General features: G+C 37.0%; 1 protein-coding gene across 1 annotated transcript; it reads left to right on the plus strand.

Moving 5' to 3' along the window:
- Positions 1-893: 893 nt before the first annotated feature.
- On the plus strand, positions 894-12,845 carry soat2 (sterol O-acyltransferase 2; the record flags this gene model as incomplete). The annotated part of the gene is made up of 15 exons (XM_079242049.1): positions 894-972; positions 1,320-1,378; positions 1,555-1,694; positions 1,808-1,861; positions 3,727-3,834; positions 4,844-5,126; positions 5,359-5,434; positions 7,454-7,538; positions 9,400-9,445; positions 9,698-9,827; positions 10,241-10,338; positions 10,871-10,969; positions 11,124-11,259; positions 11,715-11,860; positions 12,789-12,845. The coding sequence occupies 15 exons, from the start codon at positions 894-896 to the stop codon at positions 12,843-12,845; spliced, it is 1,596 nt and encodes a 531-aa protein (XP_079098175.1).
- Positions 12,846-16,292: the final 3,447 nt, after the last annotated feature.

Below are 16,292 nucleotides of genomic sequence, written 5' to 3' on the forward strand. Positions count from 1 at the left end.
TGCTGGTCCAGATAGGAGAACTTGAAACATTAGATTTTAATTTTATCAGAAGGATAACCCCTTAAAATGCATCATCTGGTTTTTGAAGTGCCAGAACACAAACAATAAAAAATCTAAAGTAAAAAAACATGAAAGAAATCACATTTCAGCCCATTCACCACAACAGAAAAAAGCTGCCTAAATCTGTTAACATGCAGAGGCCTGTCTGTAATTCCAAACCTCACCTACAATTATAATTCAGATTAAGAAAAACATTTATGAAACACAGCATGTCTGAAGAAAAATGTGCGCCCAATACATAATACTGAAACTCTTTAAGGAGCACCTTCTGGTGTGGGATCTCTACTTTTTTTTTTTTTAAATCTCATATTACCTTTTCTGTCCAACATCCAGCATTATTCATCTGGATGTCATTTTCTCTTGCTTTTGAATGAAATAGAGAAATGCCAACAACAGGAGCAGGTGGTTTGTAAGTAAGCAAATAAAGACAACTTAAAGATAAGTAGAGAAGAAATGGATCTAATTGAGCTTGGCAGGCTATTTCAGTCTGATGGAGCTTTGAATTTAAATGCTCAAATAACAATTTCTTTTTGGTACTGGGAAAATAGGAAAAGAACTGCTTTTTACAGTTTATAGAATTATAGAAGTCCCTTGATAGGATTAGAAACTGTTTTAAATATGATAGATAGTTGAGACAACATTTAAAAAACAAATGAAGCCAATAAAAATCAAAGGACATCGAAGCATCACATCCATAAATACTACACTGATCATTTTTATTCCCTCTGTTGGTTGTCATTTATATAATTTATCCTCAGGAAGAGTGTCTGAATCGCATGATCTTCCAGCTGAGATCTAGTTATTGGTTCTAACAGTCGTGGCCAGTAGTAACCATGACAACTGAAGAGCCTCCCAGTGGACTACGGCATCGAAATGCTAAGACCCGTCAGCCTGATGACATCTCTAGCCATGGTATGCTCCGAGAGGGTTTTGCACTGTATATTTTGGGAAGTATTTATATAAGTTATCTTTGTATTATTGAAAAACAAAATATAAAAGGAATAAGTAATAGGTTTTTCATCACTTGGTGTAATTTGGATCTTGTCAAGGCCAATAAAATCCAAAAGTCTTTTGTTAAAATGCAAAATCTCACGTTTTGCAGAACAACATGCAAAGTGTGCCATTTATATTCATCTTCTGATGCCCTTCTTTCTGCATTATGCTGATGGAAGTGGAGTACTGCAGTTTAAATAGAACATCTCCTGCATATTGTAAAGATTACCAGACAATTTAAGCTAAATCTCTTTATTTCTTTGCAGCTGGGAGCCATGAAAACATGCAGGAAGACGATGTAAGGCAGTGGCAAAAATATACACAGGTAAAAAAAAAATCACTTTGTTCATAAACAAACAAATTATTAGTGCTTTACACTTGAAACATTTTTAACAAAGAACAGGCATGAGAAAAAGACATCAAAGTCCACCATATAAACTTGTGTGTGTGTGTGTGTGTGTGTGTGTGTGTGTGTGTGTGTGTGTGTGTGTGTGTGTGTAGAAAGTAAAGGTAAAAGTTCTAGAGGAGGTCCAGGATCAGCTTGGTGAAATTCTGGACAGAGCTCTGACTGAGTCCGTCCAGTCATCAACATACATAAAGTCAACAATTAATGGGAAGACAGCAAATAAACAACCTTCAAGGTGAGAGGGAGACACATATTTCACAGGCTCGCATGTTAGTTTGTTTTTGTTAATATTAAACAGCTCTCTGCAGAAACATATGTCACACTGTTTCTCTGCGTGTTTTCTGTTAGATCTCAGAGAATGGATGATGGCAAAGTGTTTATGGAGCGAGCATCACTGCTGGAGTAAGTACACTGAAATCAAGAGCGTTATCATGTTCAAGGCTTCAACTTGAGAGATTACTTTAACTAATACAGCATGTATAAAAAATAGTAGGGAAGATTTGGTCATTCACACTCTAGCGTTGTCTGAATAAACAACAACGATGAAGCACTTTAATTACAATAGCATAAGACAGGTTCAGGGCAAACTTTACTAATAGAGAGATTTTGGTAAATCTTGTGCATCTCCAGTCAGCATCAGAATCAAAATCAGAATCAGGATTATTTGTCACTGAGTCAGTATGCCGGCACATCAAAATTAATTCCAGTACAACCTATTCAATGGCAGAAAAAACAACATCCATACAATATAAACAGGATCAGGCAGACTGAGGCAGCTGCCACAAAGCGGGGCATTTTTATGCAGGATGAGGAAAAGAGGGAGAGGGGAAAAGTCCAGGGCATCATATTTGTCATATTTATCAATACCTTAACATATGTTAAAATATTTATATGCTTGTTTGGTGTAAGTTCTCATCCCAACACTCTGAATATCATATAGTCATGTTTTCCAGGCTAAAAAAAACCAGTTTGTATTGAAGGCTTTTTGCATTTTTCACAAGCACCACAGATTCCCTGCAGTGTATGTGTAAGAGGGTGAGGTTGGCGTGCTCAGCTATTTGCACTCTACATGCATCAAAGAGCCATTGGTTTCCCCTGACAATATGTTAAGCCATAAAAATCTATTGTTTTGAGAGGAAACAGAACAGAGATGTCTGTACTCTGAAAAGAAGCTGGAAAATTTGGCTCTTTTGCGAAGATAATAAATAACCAAATTATTTAGACCACATCTCAGTATAAATACTGTGCAATTTTACACCACTCCATTTGTTCTTTTTATTTACCTTGTTGCTGAGTACCATGGGATTAATAATAATTGATCCAATATTATTTGGAAATTGTTTCTCTGCGTTTAACCCTTTCTAGTTGAACTAAGAGCAGCGGGCTGCCACTTTATGGTGCCCCGGGGAGCATGTTTTCATTCATTTCCTTAACCGCTTGGTTCAATAAGGGGTCGCAGGAAGCTGGAGCCTGTCCCAGTAGTCACTGGGCAAGAAGCAGGGTACACCCTGGACAAGCCACCAGTCCATTGCAGGGCGCCCCGGGTAAAAGTCAGGGATTAAATTTTGTTGCCAGTCCAAGGAGTCTAGGCCAGGCAAGATAAGGCAGATTTATTCGTGCAACACATTTCATGTACAAACCAATTCAAAGTGCATTACGTAAAAACATTAAAAGCAGTGGAAGGAGAAATTAAAAACTGACTAAATTAAATTAAAAGAGAAGAAAAATGAAAAAAGTAGAAATAAAAGTTACAATGTGAAGAATGACAGGTTATTATGATAAAAGGCAGCAGATGAAAAAATTTTAGACTTTGATTTAAAACAGCTGAGAGTGTCAGCAGACTTGCAGATTTCTGGAGTTTGTTCCACATGTGAGGAGCATAAAAACTGAACGTTACCTCTCCATGTTTAGTTCTCACTCTGGGAACAGAAAGTTGATTTGACCCAGATGTTCAGAGGGATGTGGTTGGTTCATAACAAACCAGAAGATCCTGAATGCCCATCAGGCCATCACTGCCCCATCATTAAGTAGTATTAATCACTTTAGTTCAGGATAACAGCTTTTCAGAGAAGAAATGCTCACTTTTATAGAGGAGAAATAACATGGATGTGCACTTGTATTCATCGCTTTAAAGGTCCTATACGGGGTTGTTTGGCATTAACTGGTGCTGTCTGAATTTTTTTGCTCTAAACAAATTCACATGAAAGCAACATTTTGACTTAACCATTAAACCTTTTTCTTGTTTCTGTGTTTTCTTCTTTAATCAGTGAATTATTTGAGATCAGCCACATCAGGACCATCTACCACATGTTCATAGCTGTACTGCTCATTTTCTGTTTGAGCACGCTGGCTGTTGACTTCATCGACCAGGGCAGGTCTGTGGAACTTACTAGAGGGAAGAAAATATATGATGATGAAAACTATGTAGTGATGCTGATGATTGCAATCCACCAAACAACGAGGAAATTTCCTTATCAGGTCATTGTGAGACTCATATGATTCATACAGTTTTCATTCATACGAATATTGCACAATTTAGTGATTCCTTGTGTTCTTTTGATTGATTTTTTTAATCTTTTGATTATCCCTGAAGACACTATTTCCATCAGACTTAAAACCTGGCTTGGTAGGAGGCAAAAATTGGACCTAGCCTTAAGAAATAGCCCCTTGCAACAGCCGAGCCGTCACATCCCCACTCCATTAAAATAATCATCCAGCTTTCAGGCTTTTTCTTTAAGTTCTCAAACATCTGTTCATATAGCTAAAAAAGTTGATGTTCATGATTCTGTCACATCTCAAACTCTATAACCCTGAACCAAACCAAGCAGGACTCAATTATACCCCGAGGCATTCAGAAAACTTCTTTCTCACCTCTTATCATCTGCTTCTCCTTGCTGTGTCTCATCATCCTTCCCTAACTGGCTCTCTGCTCATCTGGCAGCAGAAAGATAGCACAGATCAATCCCACTGAGCTTTCCTGCTGTTGCTTTAGTAGTTCTGTAATGATTTGGTTTGTTGTTTACTCTTTCAAATTGTCCTCAACAATGCGAGTCTGTGCAAATTGTCTGATGGACTCACCTTCAATAAACATCGACTTTAACATGGGTAAACAACATAAAAAAAAAAAAACAACATAAAATAGGGGAGTGGGGCCTTAAATGTGAGAAAAATGCTCAATGTATTTCATTGCTCCTGCCAATCTTTAAAGTATGTTTTGCTTTAAAAACATTAGATGGTCAGTTAGAGTCCTGTTAAAAGCAGAAACTGATTGAAACATGTCTTTGACAAATGCAGACTTTTGCATTTATCTTCAAAGTTAAGTTCATGCTCAACATTCAATTTTCATGTCCTAGTAATTACCAATTTTCTCTTTCTTTACCTCAGGCTGGTTTTGGAGTTCGACCTGCTGTTCTTTGCTTTTGGGAAACTGGGGACAGTCACCTGGGCCTGGGCTTTAATGTTTGTTTATACCCTGTTTGTGCCCTACTACACTCTGCTGTTTTGGGCTTCCTGGTATCACAATTTTCCCTCCAAGCTGGGTCTGTCTCTGGGTACAGGGTTCATTTTAACAATTCTTCAGACCTATGTACTGGGACTGTTCCCAATCTACACGGTTGTGCATCATCAGCTGCCGCCTGCCTCACGCTTCATTGTGATTTTGGAGCAGGTAAGTGTGTGTGTGTGTGCATGTGTGTGTGTGTGTGTATGTGTGTTTGTGAATGAGCATGTTTTTTGTGCTAGTTAGGCAGGTGTACTTTTTTTGTGCTCTCACAGAAGCAACATGTTAATGTGAATTTCCTGAAAAAAAACAAAATAGAAAACTGAGTTGAACAATGTGGAAACATTGTTACTAAGTAAACGGTCTAATTCTACAAAATATTCATATCAAACTTCCTCAGATTCGATTTCTGATGAAAACCTACTCATTCTTAAGAGAAACAGCTCCTAAAATTATGAAGAATACACCAAAGGAAGGTAATGTACCACACTGCTTTGATGTCAGGTAGGCTTGCTCCATGGGCTCTAGATCCTACAGGGATATAATGTAAACCCATTTCAAACAAAGGATACATATATTATAATTGATCAGTTTTATGTGATATTAAATTAATGCAGTAAGGTATAAAAACATAAAATCTCTGGGATTAGCAATTAGGTTGAAGGTGAGTCAGGTGTTGTCATTTAGTAAACCCAGTAAATCTATGAAAAATTTGCAAATGATTATATAACCTAGTTATTTATTTCAATGCTTCATTGTATGCAGCAAAGAAACAGGGTAAAAAGTAAAAATGAATGCATCTCAGCAATAAGTCTCCATCACTGTGAGTTAAGACATCAAATTTAATAATATATGAGATACAGAAAGATATTAATCAGCAAAAAGCATGTGCTTATCTTAGAAGGCACATCTGTGACAGGAAACAGATTTCCTGGTATTCTATATGGTTTATTCTGAGAAAAGACGATGCATCAGAGTTACTATTTGATAAAATCATATTTTTGGTCATGCATCCTGCTTATTTCTGTTGGACTGCAGGTCTGTTGAAATGAAAAAGTGGCAAAAAATAAAAAGGACTTCTAGATTTAGAAAATGAGTTGCTAATGCTCTTCTGCTGGAAAAAAGCAATACAACTCCACCAATCCACAATCAGTTATATATAGTCAGCAATAAATGGAGGAAATTCAAGAGGATAATTTCCCTCTGGAGGAGTGGTCAACCAAAGGCTTTTCTTATAATAATTTATCTTCATGGGACCACCGTCAGGAAAACAATAATCTGCAATGATGCGTGTGACTATTCTTCAAAGAGAGTATTGCTGGAGGTTTTTATAAAGCTCAGAGGGACGAGCTTATAAAAAATATTTTTGTTAATCAGTCCAAAATGGAATCTACTGTTTTAAATAGGAAGATTAATATTTTGATTAAGAAGCACTGCATTCCTTTGCAAGAACATCATGTTGTCTGGTAAACATGGTGGCAGTAGTATGGTTTGGGTATGTTTTGCATAATCTGGGTCAGAATGGTTTGACCTGGTCAACGCAACTTCTGCTTGATACCTTTCTAATGAAAAGAAATCTGTTAGTTAATTTCTTAAATGATTTCATGCAACAAAACAACAACCCATGGGTTACAGAGATATTCAAGCAAAATGAATGTAATGTTTTGGAAAAGTGAATTAAAATGAAATCCCGCCATAAATCCAATATAAATGTTTTGAAAAGATATTAAATTAACAGTGATCATAAAATAATCCACCAACATCCCATTACTGAAACTCCATCAAGTGGAACAATGTAAATTTCCCCCTTGCAGCTATGCAGGACTGATACACCACTGCTGAAAACAATACTGCTTATTAATGTCATATATATTAATGCTCAGAGTCACAATAGAAACTAAAAGCAAAGTTTTGCATACCATTCCAATTACAGATATATAATACTGAATCTTTAAAGATAAGGCTTCGGAATAAAATGATTATACACGGAATAACATGATTATACAAGTGTCCACAGTCTGTATAATTTGACTGTAAATGAAATTAAATTAATTAGAAAATAAGATGGTTTTTTAAAGTGGCAGATAATAGAAAGGTATTTTAAGTACAATTAATAAAACATTTAGCTCAGCACTCTTTTACTGGTTTTTCTTCAACCACAACAAAGAGTAGCAAATATTTAAAAAAATTAGATTTCTTAATGCGTAAAGTTTGACATCACATCTTATTGATACACTGAAAAAATATTATTCAATTTTAAGGTCAGGCACTTATTAGTATTGCATTATATCAGGGTAAACTTTTATCATTTGCAAACAGAAAAGTTAACATTGTTGATGATGTGACTCAGTTTGACACGGATCTAAAATAATTTAATTAGACCTAAAAATTTTTTCAAGTTTGTTTCAAGAACCTGTCACCGATTAAATCTTTTGTGACTCAAAATAAATCCTTAGTGCGATGGTGTTCATAAGTTAATTGTCTTTGCTTTTCAGGGGAAAATCCCAAGTTTCCATCATTTTCCAGCTATATGTACTTTCTGTTCTGTCCAACCCTCATCTACAGGGAGTCATACCCTCGGTAAGACACACTGGATCATTACAACATTTAGACTAAAAGAGTCAAGTTCAGTTTAGATAAAAGGAACTAAATATTCTTTTTCAGATATGTTAATTTTTTTAACCTCTCAGTCCAATTGAGGGTTGCGAGGAAGCTGCAGCCTACCCCTCAATCCCTGGCCGCAAGGCAGGGTACACTCTGGCCAGGTCACCAGTCTATCAGAGAGAGCCAAAAAGCCATTCACACTCACATCACTTTTAGGGTCAATTTAGAGTAACCTATTAACCTAACATGCATGTCTTTGGACAGTGGGAAGAACAGAACCCATGTATGGGGAGAACATGAAAACTACAAACTGAACCTGCCTTCAGGCTCGAACCAGCAACCGTCTTGCTGTGATGCCACACTGCACACCATGCAGACATCGTTTTCAAATTATTGTTTTCATTTCAATTCAGTTCACTTCCATTCAATTCAGCTTTATTTGTATAGCGCCACTTCACAAAGATGTCACTTCAGGGCATTTTAAGGACACATCTATTCAAGAAAATTTCACACTGTGGATCAGGGGTAGGCAACTCTGGTCCTCAAGGGCCACATTCCTGCAAATGTTAGGAGTTTCTTTGCTGCAACACACCTGGTACACATCAGACCTAACTAGCAAACTTGTGCAGAGCATGACATCAAACTCTACACAAGATTACTAAGTAGCCCTTGATTTCAATCAGGTGTGTTGCAGCAAAGAAACTCCTAACATTTGCAGGACTGTGGCCCCTCGAGGACCAGAGTTGCCAACCCCTGCTGAAGATGAACTTTCTTTAACAAGAAAGCTCCTGCATTTTAACCACAGAAGGCCATATATACAGTATTTATTGTTACATTTTCAGACAGCATTGGACACAACTTCATTATGGATAAATGCTAGTGCAAGATTGAATTGGTGGGACTTATGTGTTGTTGTGATGGTTTGTCGAGTTCAGGGTTGGTTCAGGTTTAAATTTATGATGCTGTAGATCTTCCCTCCCTCTCCCTTGATAATAAACGCAGAGTTGATTTAGGTCAGTTTAGACCAGCAAGGACTTCTGTTCTGTCTGACAAAGGTTTACAGTTGATTTGTTAAAGAATATGTACTAGATATTTCTCTTTGTTGGGATTAATGTAGCTTTTGATGTGTAAAGTTTGCAAAGTGACACCAAAGCTGTACTTTCCCACAGAATGCATTGCTCTTGAACAGTTGGAAATACCTCTTTTATATTTAAGGTTATTCCCCTGAACAGTAGTGCTTTGTTTTCTATATTTTACTTTCACAAAGTAGTCTCTTTCTTTACGTAATGTGTTTGCAAAAAAGGCAGTTCTTCTGCTCAGATTTGATAAGAGAGGCGTAAATACTTCAAGTGAACACAGGGCCCAAATTTCTTTATTTCATACTATATGGGAAGAAATTATTGTAAGAGAAAAAGAGATAAAGCGAAGCCAGGATGAAGGAAAATGAGTGTAGCTTTAGCTCTTGCAACATCTTTATTAGCTTTATTCCACGTCACCTCTCTCTGGAATTTTAACAGCACCATGAGGCCTTCTACCGCTCAGACCTGAGCAGCATAACAAAACATAATAGAGACATCCGCCAGGGAGAAAGTAATTCATTTTCCCTCTGTGTGACATTTCATATCAACTTCATCAGGTTAACTGAAGCAACTGTATTCCATCTTAGCTGTATTCAGCTTTTTCTTCTTTAGCATAAAACAATTGGCAGTTTGTAAAGCATGCTTTGATAGTTTAATCAGCATTGAGGAATGATACAAAATATCAGAGCCCAGGTCATAGTAAACAAAATGTAATGAAAAACTTTTTGCTACAGTAATCTAGTGCCTTTTCTTCACAGAAATAGCCACATAAGGTGGAATTATGTTGGTGTTACCCTTGGCAAGGTAAGACAAAACTGCCTTTCAGTAAAGTTTTTCTTTTTGTAATTTAATCCCCTTATTGCTTAAATTTGTGCAACAACCCAGCAAGATGGCCTTCAGGTCACTGGCCTAGAAAACACAAAGTTGTTGTGACCATGAACCAGTCACTAACTACGCGTGCCTGATAATCTCACATCATCAGGCCCCATTTCCTTTCCTCTTATCTTTTATATCCCTTTTAACCGTCCACTTTTTGTTTTTATTCTCAATTGATAGATTTTGGGATGCCTGTTTTATGGGTACTTCATCCTGGTGCGTCTCTGTGTCCCCGTCTTCAGACCTGAGACCAACCAGCCTTTTAGTAAACGAACAATGGTTTTGGCTGTGTTTAACTCCATATTACCAGGTGCGGAATTTTCTATCTTCCAAAAATTAACTTATTTGCAAAACAAATATGAAAAAAGTTGAAAGAAAGTCAGATGCACAAATAAACATGTAAGTTAAAATTAAACTCTGCGTTTGCTCATAAGGTTGTATCTGTTTGTAGCATCTACTATCTTCAGTGAGTCATTAAGTATATTACATCCTGTGAAATGCAAGGGAGGAGTGTTTCTTAGTCAGTGATAAGACTGATCCATTATGCAATCAGGTACAAATAATCAAAGACTGGCAGGTTTATTACCTTCTAAAAGTAAAAAGCTTTTAGAGTCAATGTTGACATTAAAGTGTCAGTGTAAAGTTATAGTTCTGCTGAAAAACCTGGAAACTGCCCAGTGGAAAAGTGGTCTTCTTAATGGTCTCCTCTCCCCTTCTCTGTAGGAATCATGCTCCTTCTGCTATGCTTTTTTGCCTTCTTGCACTGCTGGCTTAACCTTTTTGGGGAGCTACTACGTTTTGCTGACAGGATGTTCTACAAGGTGTGTGATACAGAGGATTTTCCTTGACATCATAAAAGCAGTTTGATGAGCTGCAATTGGCTTGTGATTACAGGAACCTGATACTACCAGTCTGTTGAAATGAGGTCAAGCTCTGACACACATTGAACCTTTACGAAAGAAAACATTTACTGTAACTTTTGCTTATTTTCTATAACAAAAAAAAGTTGCAAAAGAATTAATCTTGAACCCAAAACCCGTTTTCTTTTTTCCAAAGTGCAGAACAGGCATGTTTTCATCTCCAAGCCGAGCTTTGAAAGCATCAAGCTTCTTGAGTTTTAAAGCCACAAATTGATTTACCGTGCTCATATGCTTTCAGAAAGATCAAAGTGTTTTGCATCTGCACCAGAATACCCTGAAAACAAAATTTAAAAAAAAAACAAAAAAAAAAACCAACCAGTCATTCATAACTGTGTGATTAGTTACAGCCGGCTAGACTTCAATACTAATGAACTATTTCATTTTGATCTTTTCAAACTGAAATTATCTTTTTTTTTTTTTTTTTTTTAACCAGGACTGGTGGAACTCCACTTCCTTTGCTAATTATTATCGCACTTGGAATGTAGTCGTTCATGACTGGCTGTATTACTACGGATATAGGGACATCCTTTGGGTGAGTGAAATGCCAGAGTCTAAGATTAAAGCTGACTGCTTCCAAAGCATAATATCCCATAATGAAGAGCTTCTGGCAGTTTCACACCAACTGATCCTGCCTGACCTCTAAACCCTGACCCAAACTTTCTCTCTGTTCTGTTTGATCCCTACAGCTGTCAAAAAGGAGATGCCGAGCAGCTGCCATGCTCTCTGTATTCATCATCTCCGCAGTTGTCCATGAATATGCTTTGGCTATGGGCTTTGGCTTTTTCTATCCTGTCATGTTTTGTCTCTTTGCAGTCTTTGGAGGTGAGGATGACAACATTATTAAGGGAATTGTTTCTACCACAGTATTAACATAAATTATAATGATCTGGTACAGCAGCAGAAAAGTGGCCTAAAAGCCTTTTCAAATGACAAAAATGGAAAATAGACAGCAAATATGTGTCTACATCATCAAAAATAAACCTTTGCTTGTCCTTAACCTGCTAAAATAATCATAAGCCTCCAGTTACTTTCTGGGCTGTGCCTTTAAAGTTATATTCTCTAGACACATTATGCAATCCAGCACACATTTAAAAATTCTTGAGTAATTATTATTAAGGCAAACACACTTGTGTGTTTTTATCTTTTTTTCCCAACTTATCTTCTGGGACTCACATTATTACTTTTAAAGTGTTTTGACTTTTACACTTCAACTTTCACCCAAGCAATTCTTGAATAACTACAAACAACTCCCCTAACAATGTGCTATCCTCTTTTAGTGGCATTCAACTTTACCATGAATGACAAGCGGCAGAGCCCAGTATTCAATGTCATCATGTGGATGTGTCTCTTCATCGGTCAGGGCGTCCAGGTATGCCTGTACTGCCAGGAGTGGTACGCCCAGATACACTGCCCACGGACTGGGGTATGTACTCCACTTATTCTTTGGAATATTTTGCAATTACACTACACCTTAATGATGAAAACAATGATGAAATATACACTGGACTGCTTCTATAAGTGAGGTTTCATAAAAAAGAAATCTATTTGCTTAAAGCAAGTGCATGAATAAAATTAGCAAAAGTCCACCTTTTATGTAATTGATGAGGTAGATGCATATTTAATGTATTTACATAAGTTCTTCATTTGTAATGTTGGAAAGAAATGACTAAATAGTACTTTGATCCCAGTCTTAGATTAATAGAAAACAGGTCAGCGGGTGAATGAACTTTAACTACAGTTGGCATCAACATGCTTGTACAAAACCCATTTATATATATTCCAGTAGTTTTGCCATGTGATGTGGCTAATACTTGAGAACTAATCATAATTTTGCTATCCTATCTTTTTCATCAGTTCTTATTTTTAATTATTAGTATTTATGTAAAATATATTTTTATTTCGACACATATATCGAACAGAAAAATGTTGTGGAAAATGCACACTCAGCTTACACACATAAACCTATCTAACAGTGATGAATGTGTGAAAACTTGACATGTATTTAACTCTTAGAAAGCCCCTTCCTATGCCAGGGGTTTTAAAAAGTCATAGATGTAACAGATTTGTGTGACAGATGGGCACAGATGTACTTGGCATACTTAACTCCACTATAAACCTCTCATTTCAGTGAATCCCAAGACATCCTCTGAAGCCAACAGCATCATTCACACTCACAATGGCTTAACACAGATAACCGCTCTCTAAAAATAGTAGTTCAGTCTGCAACATTAGATTGTCGAAAACAAGAGATGTTAAATCATCCAATGGTCAAATGCAGCTTTTGTTATTGGAAGAATGAAGAGGAGTGAAGCATGTATATTTCCAGTAATTCTTGAACTCTCCCCCAACAGGAGGACTTCTGGGAGGTGATGTTGCCTCGATCCTGGTCCTGCAACTACCACACATGAAGCCAACTTCCTCCTGAGCCGGAGGAGTTAAGGTCGTGAAAGCCATTAAGAATTTACCACAAGAAGGGAGATAAAGGAAGGAAACAGCTTGGAAGATGTGTAAATAGACTACAGTGGATTTTTTTTTGCTAATATGGTGTTTAAGATTTAGGATGTGATCTTGACTTTCATCTCTGCATTGTTATTCAGGTGTTATGTTGCTTATTTTAGGTTTTTATTTGCACAGATAGCCTGAAATCTGTATTACTTACAAATAGTAAGACTTTAACATAAACAAATTGCACTGGGGTTTTTTTTTAAGTGCAAAATAGAGTGCAGTGTCTGGAATTAAGTTTACACTCATCATTAAGTAGCCTGCTTATTGACAGTTTGGGTAATTATACAGTGCTATGTCATTATGCATTTCTACTTAATGCAGTCTAAACATACATCTGATGTTGGTTTTTTTGTTTTGTTTTTTAACCCTTAGAGGTGCTATATTCATACAAAGCCAAGCCCCATATTTGCATTTTTCTATTCTTTGTCATGTTAGGCTACTCATCTGAATGATAATTTATGGAAGGAGAAAAGTACTGTATGTTTTACAAGCTAAGGAGGTCTAAAAACATCAATCCTCCCTGAATGTAATTTCTTGAAATTTACATATTTACATTTAATGAGCCCTGAAGGACTCGCGCCACAAATCATTTTTACTGACTATAAACTATCTAATTGCCTTTTTTCTACTGTATTTATAATAATCATTACAAAACCTGAAAAATATTTTCATTCTTTCAAGTTTGCACAATTTGTCTTTTTTCCTTTTGTAATAATGGGAAGGCTCAAAACCTTGCAGTTGTGAGGCATCTATAAAGAGGCTTTGTAGCAGTTAGAGGCAGTGTCCCTGTCCTGTAGTGCATGGTACAGGTTTAGCCCTGATTTGGTAGCAATTCAGCTGGCAGGGATTGGTCAATGTAGCAACTATGTTAACCAACCAGTCACAGGCTGCAGTGTCTTTATCAGCATGCCACAAAGCTTCTGTTTGGCTGCTTGCAACGTCAGACAGGAAGAAGATTAACACTGGTACAGTGTTTGCATGAGTGATGTAATGCTCTGAAAACTGATATAGCATCATGTCGGAGCTTAGAGAAGCAAAGTTGTGACAGAAAATATTGGAGGCTGGAAATTCAATAGACTTGTGTCAACCATTAAATGTAAAAGGAATTATTTTCTTGTATTTTCTCCATTAAGATCAAATTTGAAGTACCGCTCATCTCCAAATGTTGTAGTTATATTGCATTTCATTTTTTTTTACACCTTATGCCTCCTCATTTAAATATACTTTGGACACAGTGGCCAGAAGAGGAGCCAACCCCAATATTTAACACACAAGTTATTTTACCCAATCCATTACCTTTTTATAAATCCATAAGCTATGTAACATTATCATTTATCTGCAATAATTTTTCCAGTATGAGTTAGAAATGCCACACTGTTCAGCTACTAAGCGCTCCACTGTGATAACCAGCTAGCTGCAAACCTAATCCGTTGCTCATTACAATTGCCCTATTTGAGGAAAATTACTTCATGCAGCCCAAAAGAAAATGGATTAAAAAAAAATTAATAAATTAAAACACAGAAAAGGTAAAGTGACATTAAAAATCCAGAGTGGTTTATTGATTTTATCAGCTGGCAGGTTTGCCAAAGCACCATAAGAAGCAAAACTTGACAAAAAAAACAAACAAACTGCATTTATAAAACACCTTCATAAAAGGAGTTTACATAAAAACACATCTTAAACAGCTGTTTTCATACTCTCCACACAATGTGTAATACCATTCACAGCGGGCGGTCGTTTCTCAGGAAGCAGAGATTGAAATGAAACGTATTGGAGCCACACACAGGCTGGGGGATGGGCAGCATAATGCTGCAGCGATAACCAGGGATTAGAGATGAACGCGCAGATACTTGCTTACTTCCATCTGAAATACCAGTCAACACTGTCCTGTTGCTACTGCAGCTGTGTACACATGTAGATGTGTGTGAGTGTGTTTGTGGAAGAGTATGAATGTGTTGTAGGTGAGAATGTGTGGGAACAGATCAGCTTTGAGTAGTTCATCTAGAACAAACTGGCTCAGGAAGCAAGCAGAGCTGTGATTTTATTCCATAATGTCTGTAAACATTTATAATCAGGGCTTAGAGAGTTCAGTTCAGGGATGAGAAGAAGATTTAGAGGAACTCCTACAGAGACCGACAGACTCCATGCATGTAAACGTGCATGATCACACATCGTGGGCATGCTTTGTTGAAAACATTTTCCCGAAATGTTACTGTCAGTAGGAAGAGGAGTATGTATTTCTCCCTTTTTAAGTGTACAGAGAGCAAATCTTTCCAACAGATTTTTGTGGGCTAGCAACCCGAGCCATAGTCAGATCAATTCTTGGCAGTACAAATAAGAACCCCAAACCACATGATCAGTACGATGACGCCGACGGCGAGACTTCACTAATACGGCAGCAGTCCTCTGGAAATCTTCACCTTAAGGACAAATATCTATAAGACAGCTTGAAACTATTGTTGTTTTCATCCTCCAAAGTGTAAAAAAACAAGGAATTCTTTTTTTCTTTTTTTTTACAATACCCCTCATACAGAATCTCATGAACTTAAGGAAGCTATAACTCCACAAACAAAAACAAAGAAATTATTTTTCAGCGGTATAATAGTCAAGTAATAGGATACGAAGGAGCTTTGGTCCCACTTCCATTTTTATCCAAGTGCTTTGAAAGAGCAGAGAAAAGTGATGCAGAATGTCAAAGACAGCTGCATGACGAAGAAACATGGTGCTTACATTACAAGTGTTAAAACAACTTAATTCTGTATTTACATATTCTAGTTCAGTGCAATAGTTTCTCACCAGCTGAGTTAGTCAAACAAAGCAAATCTGTAAATGTCATCATAGGAAAAGAATGCCTAAAATTACAAATGGTGCTCAGTCTGCATCAGAAAGTCCCCAGCCAGCAGCTTACTTATTAAACCCACAGACAGACACTTTGTTTACATGCACAGTGGTGCTGGATGCTGAACTATCGAGTGTCTGGAAACTGAACTGCTTCCATCAGCATTCATGTGACTGTAAGCAGTAATATCGCAACCATGCACATTTACACATTTTTAGGTTTTGAGTGGGAAAAAAAAACCCACACCATTCTGAGATACAGAACATTCCTTGTTTGTGGGAAGCTTGCACAGTTAGTGGTAAGACAGCCTACACATCCGGCATCATTTAAAACATCAGATGAGTTTCGGAGCGACACACGATTTAATAACTGACTCTCTGAGAGAACAAGCGCCTGTTCACAAATAAATATCTACAGTTAGATTAATTAAAACAACTTTGCAAAGCCCTCTTCAGTTTTGACCTTATCAATGCATTCTGACCTTTTTCCAGAAAAAAAAACAGAAGAATAA

The sequence above is a fragment of the Telmatherina bonti genome (genome assembly GCF_933228915.1).
Source record: "Telmatherina bonti genome assembly, chromosome: 6".
Lineage (NCBI taxonomy): Eukaryota > Metazoa > Chordata > Actinopteri > Atheriniformes > Telmatherinidae > Telmatherina > Telmatherina bonti.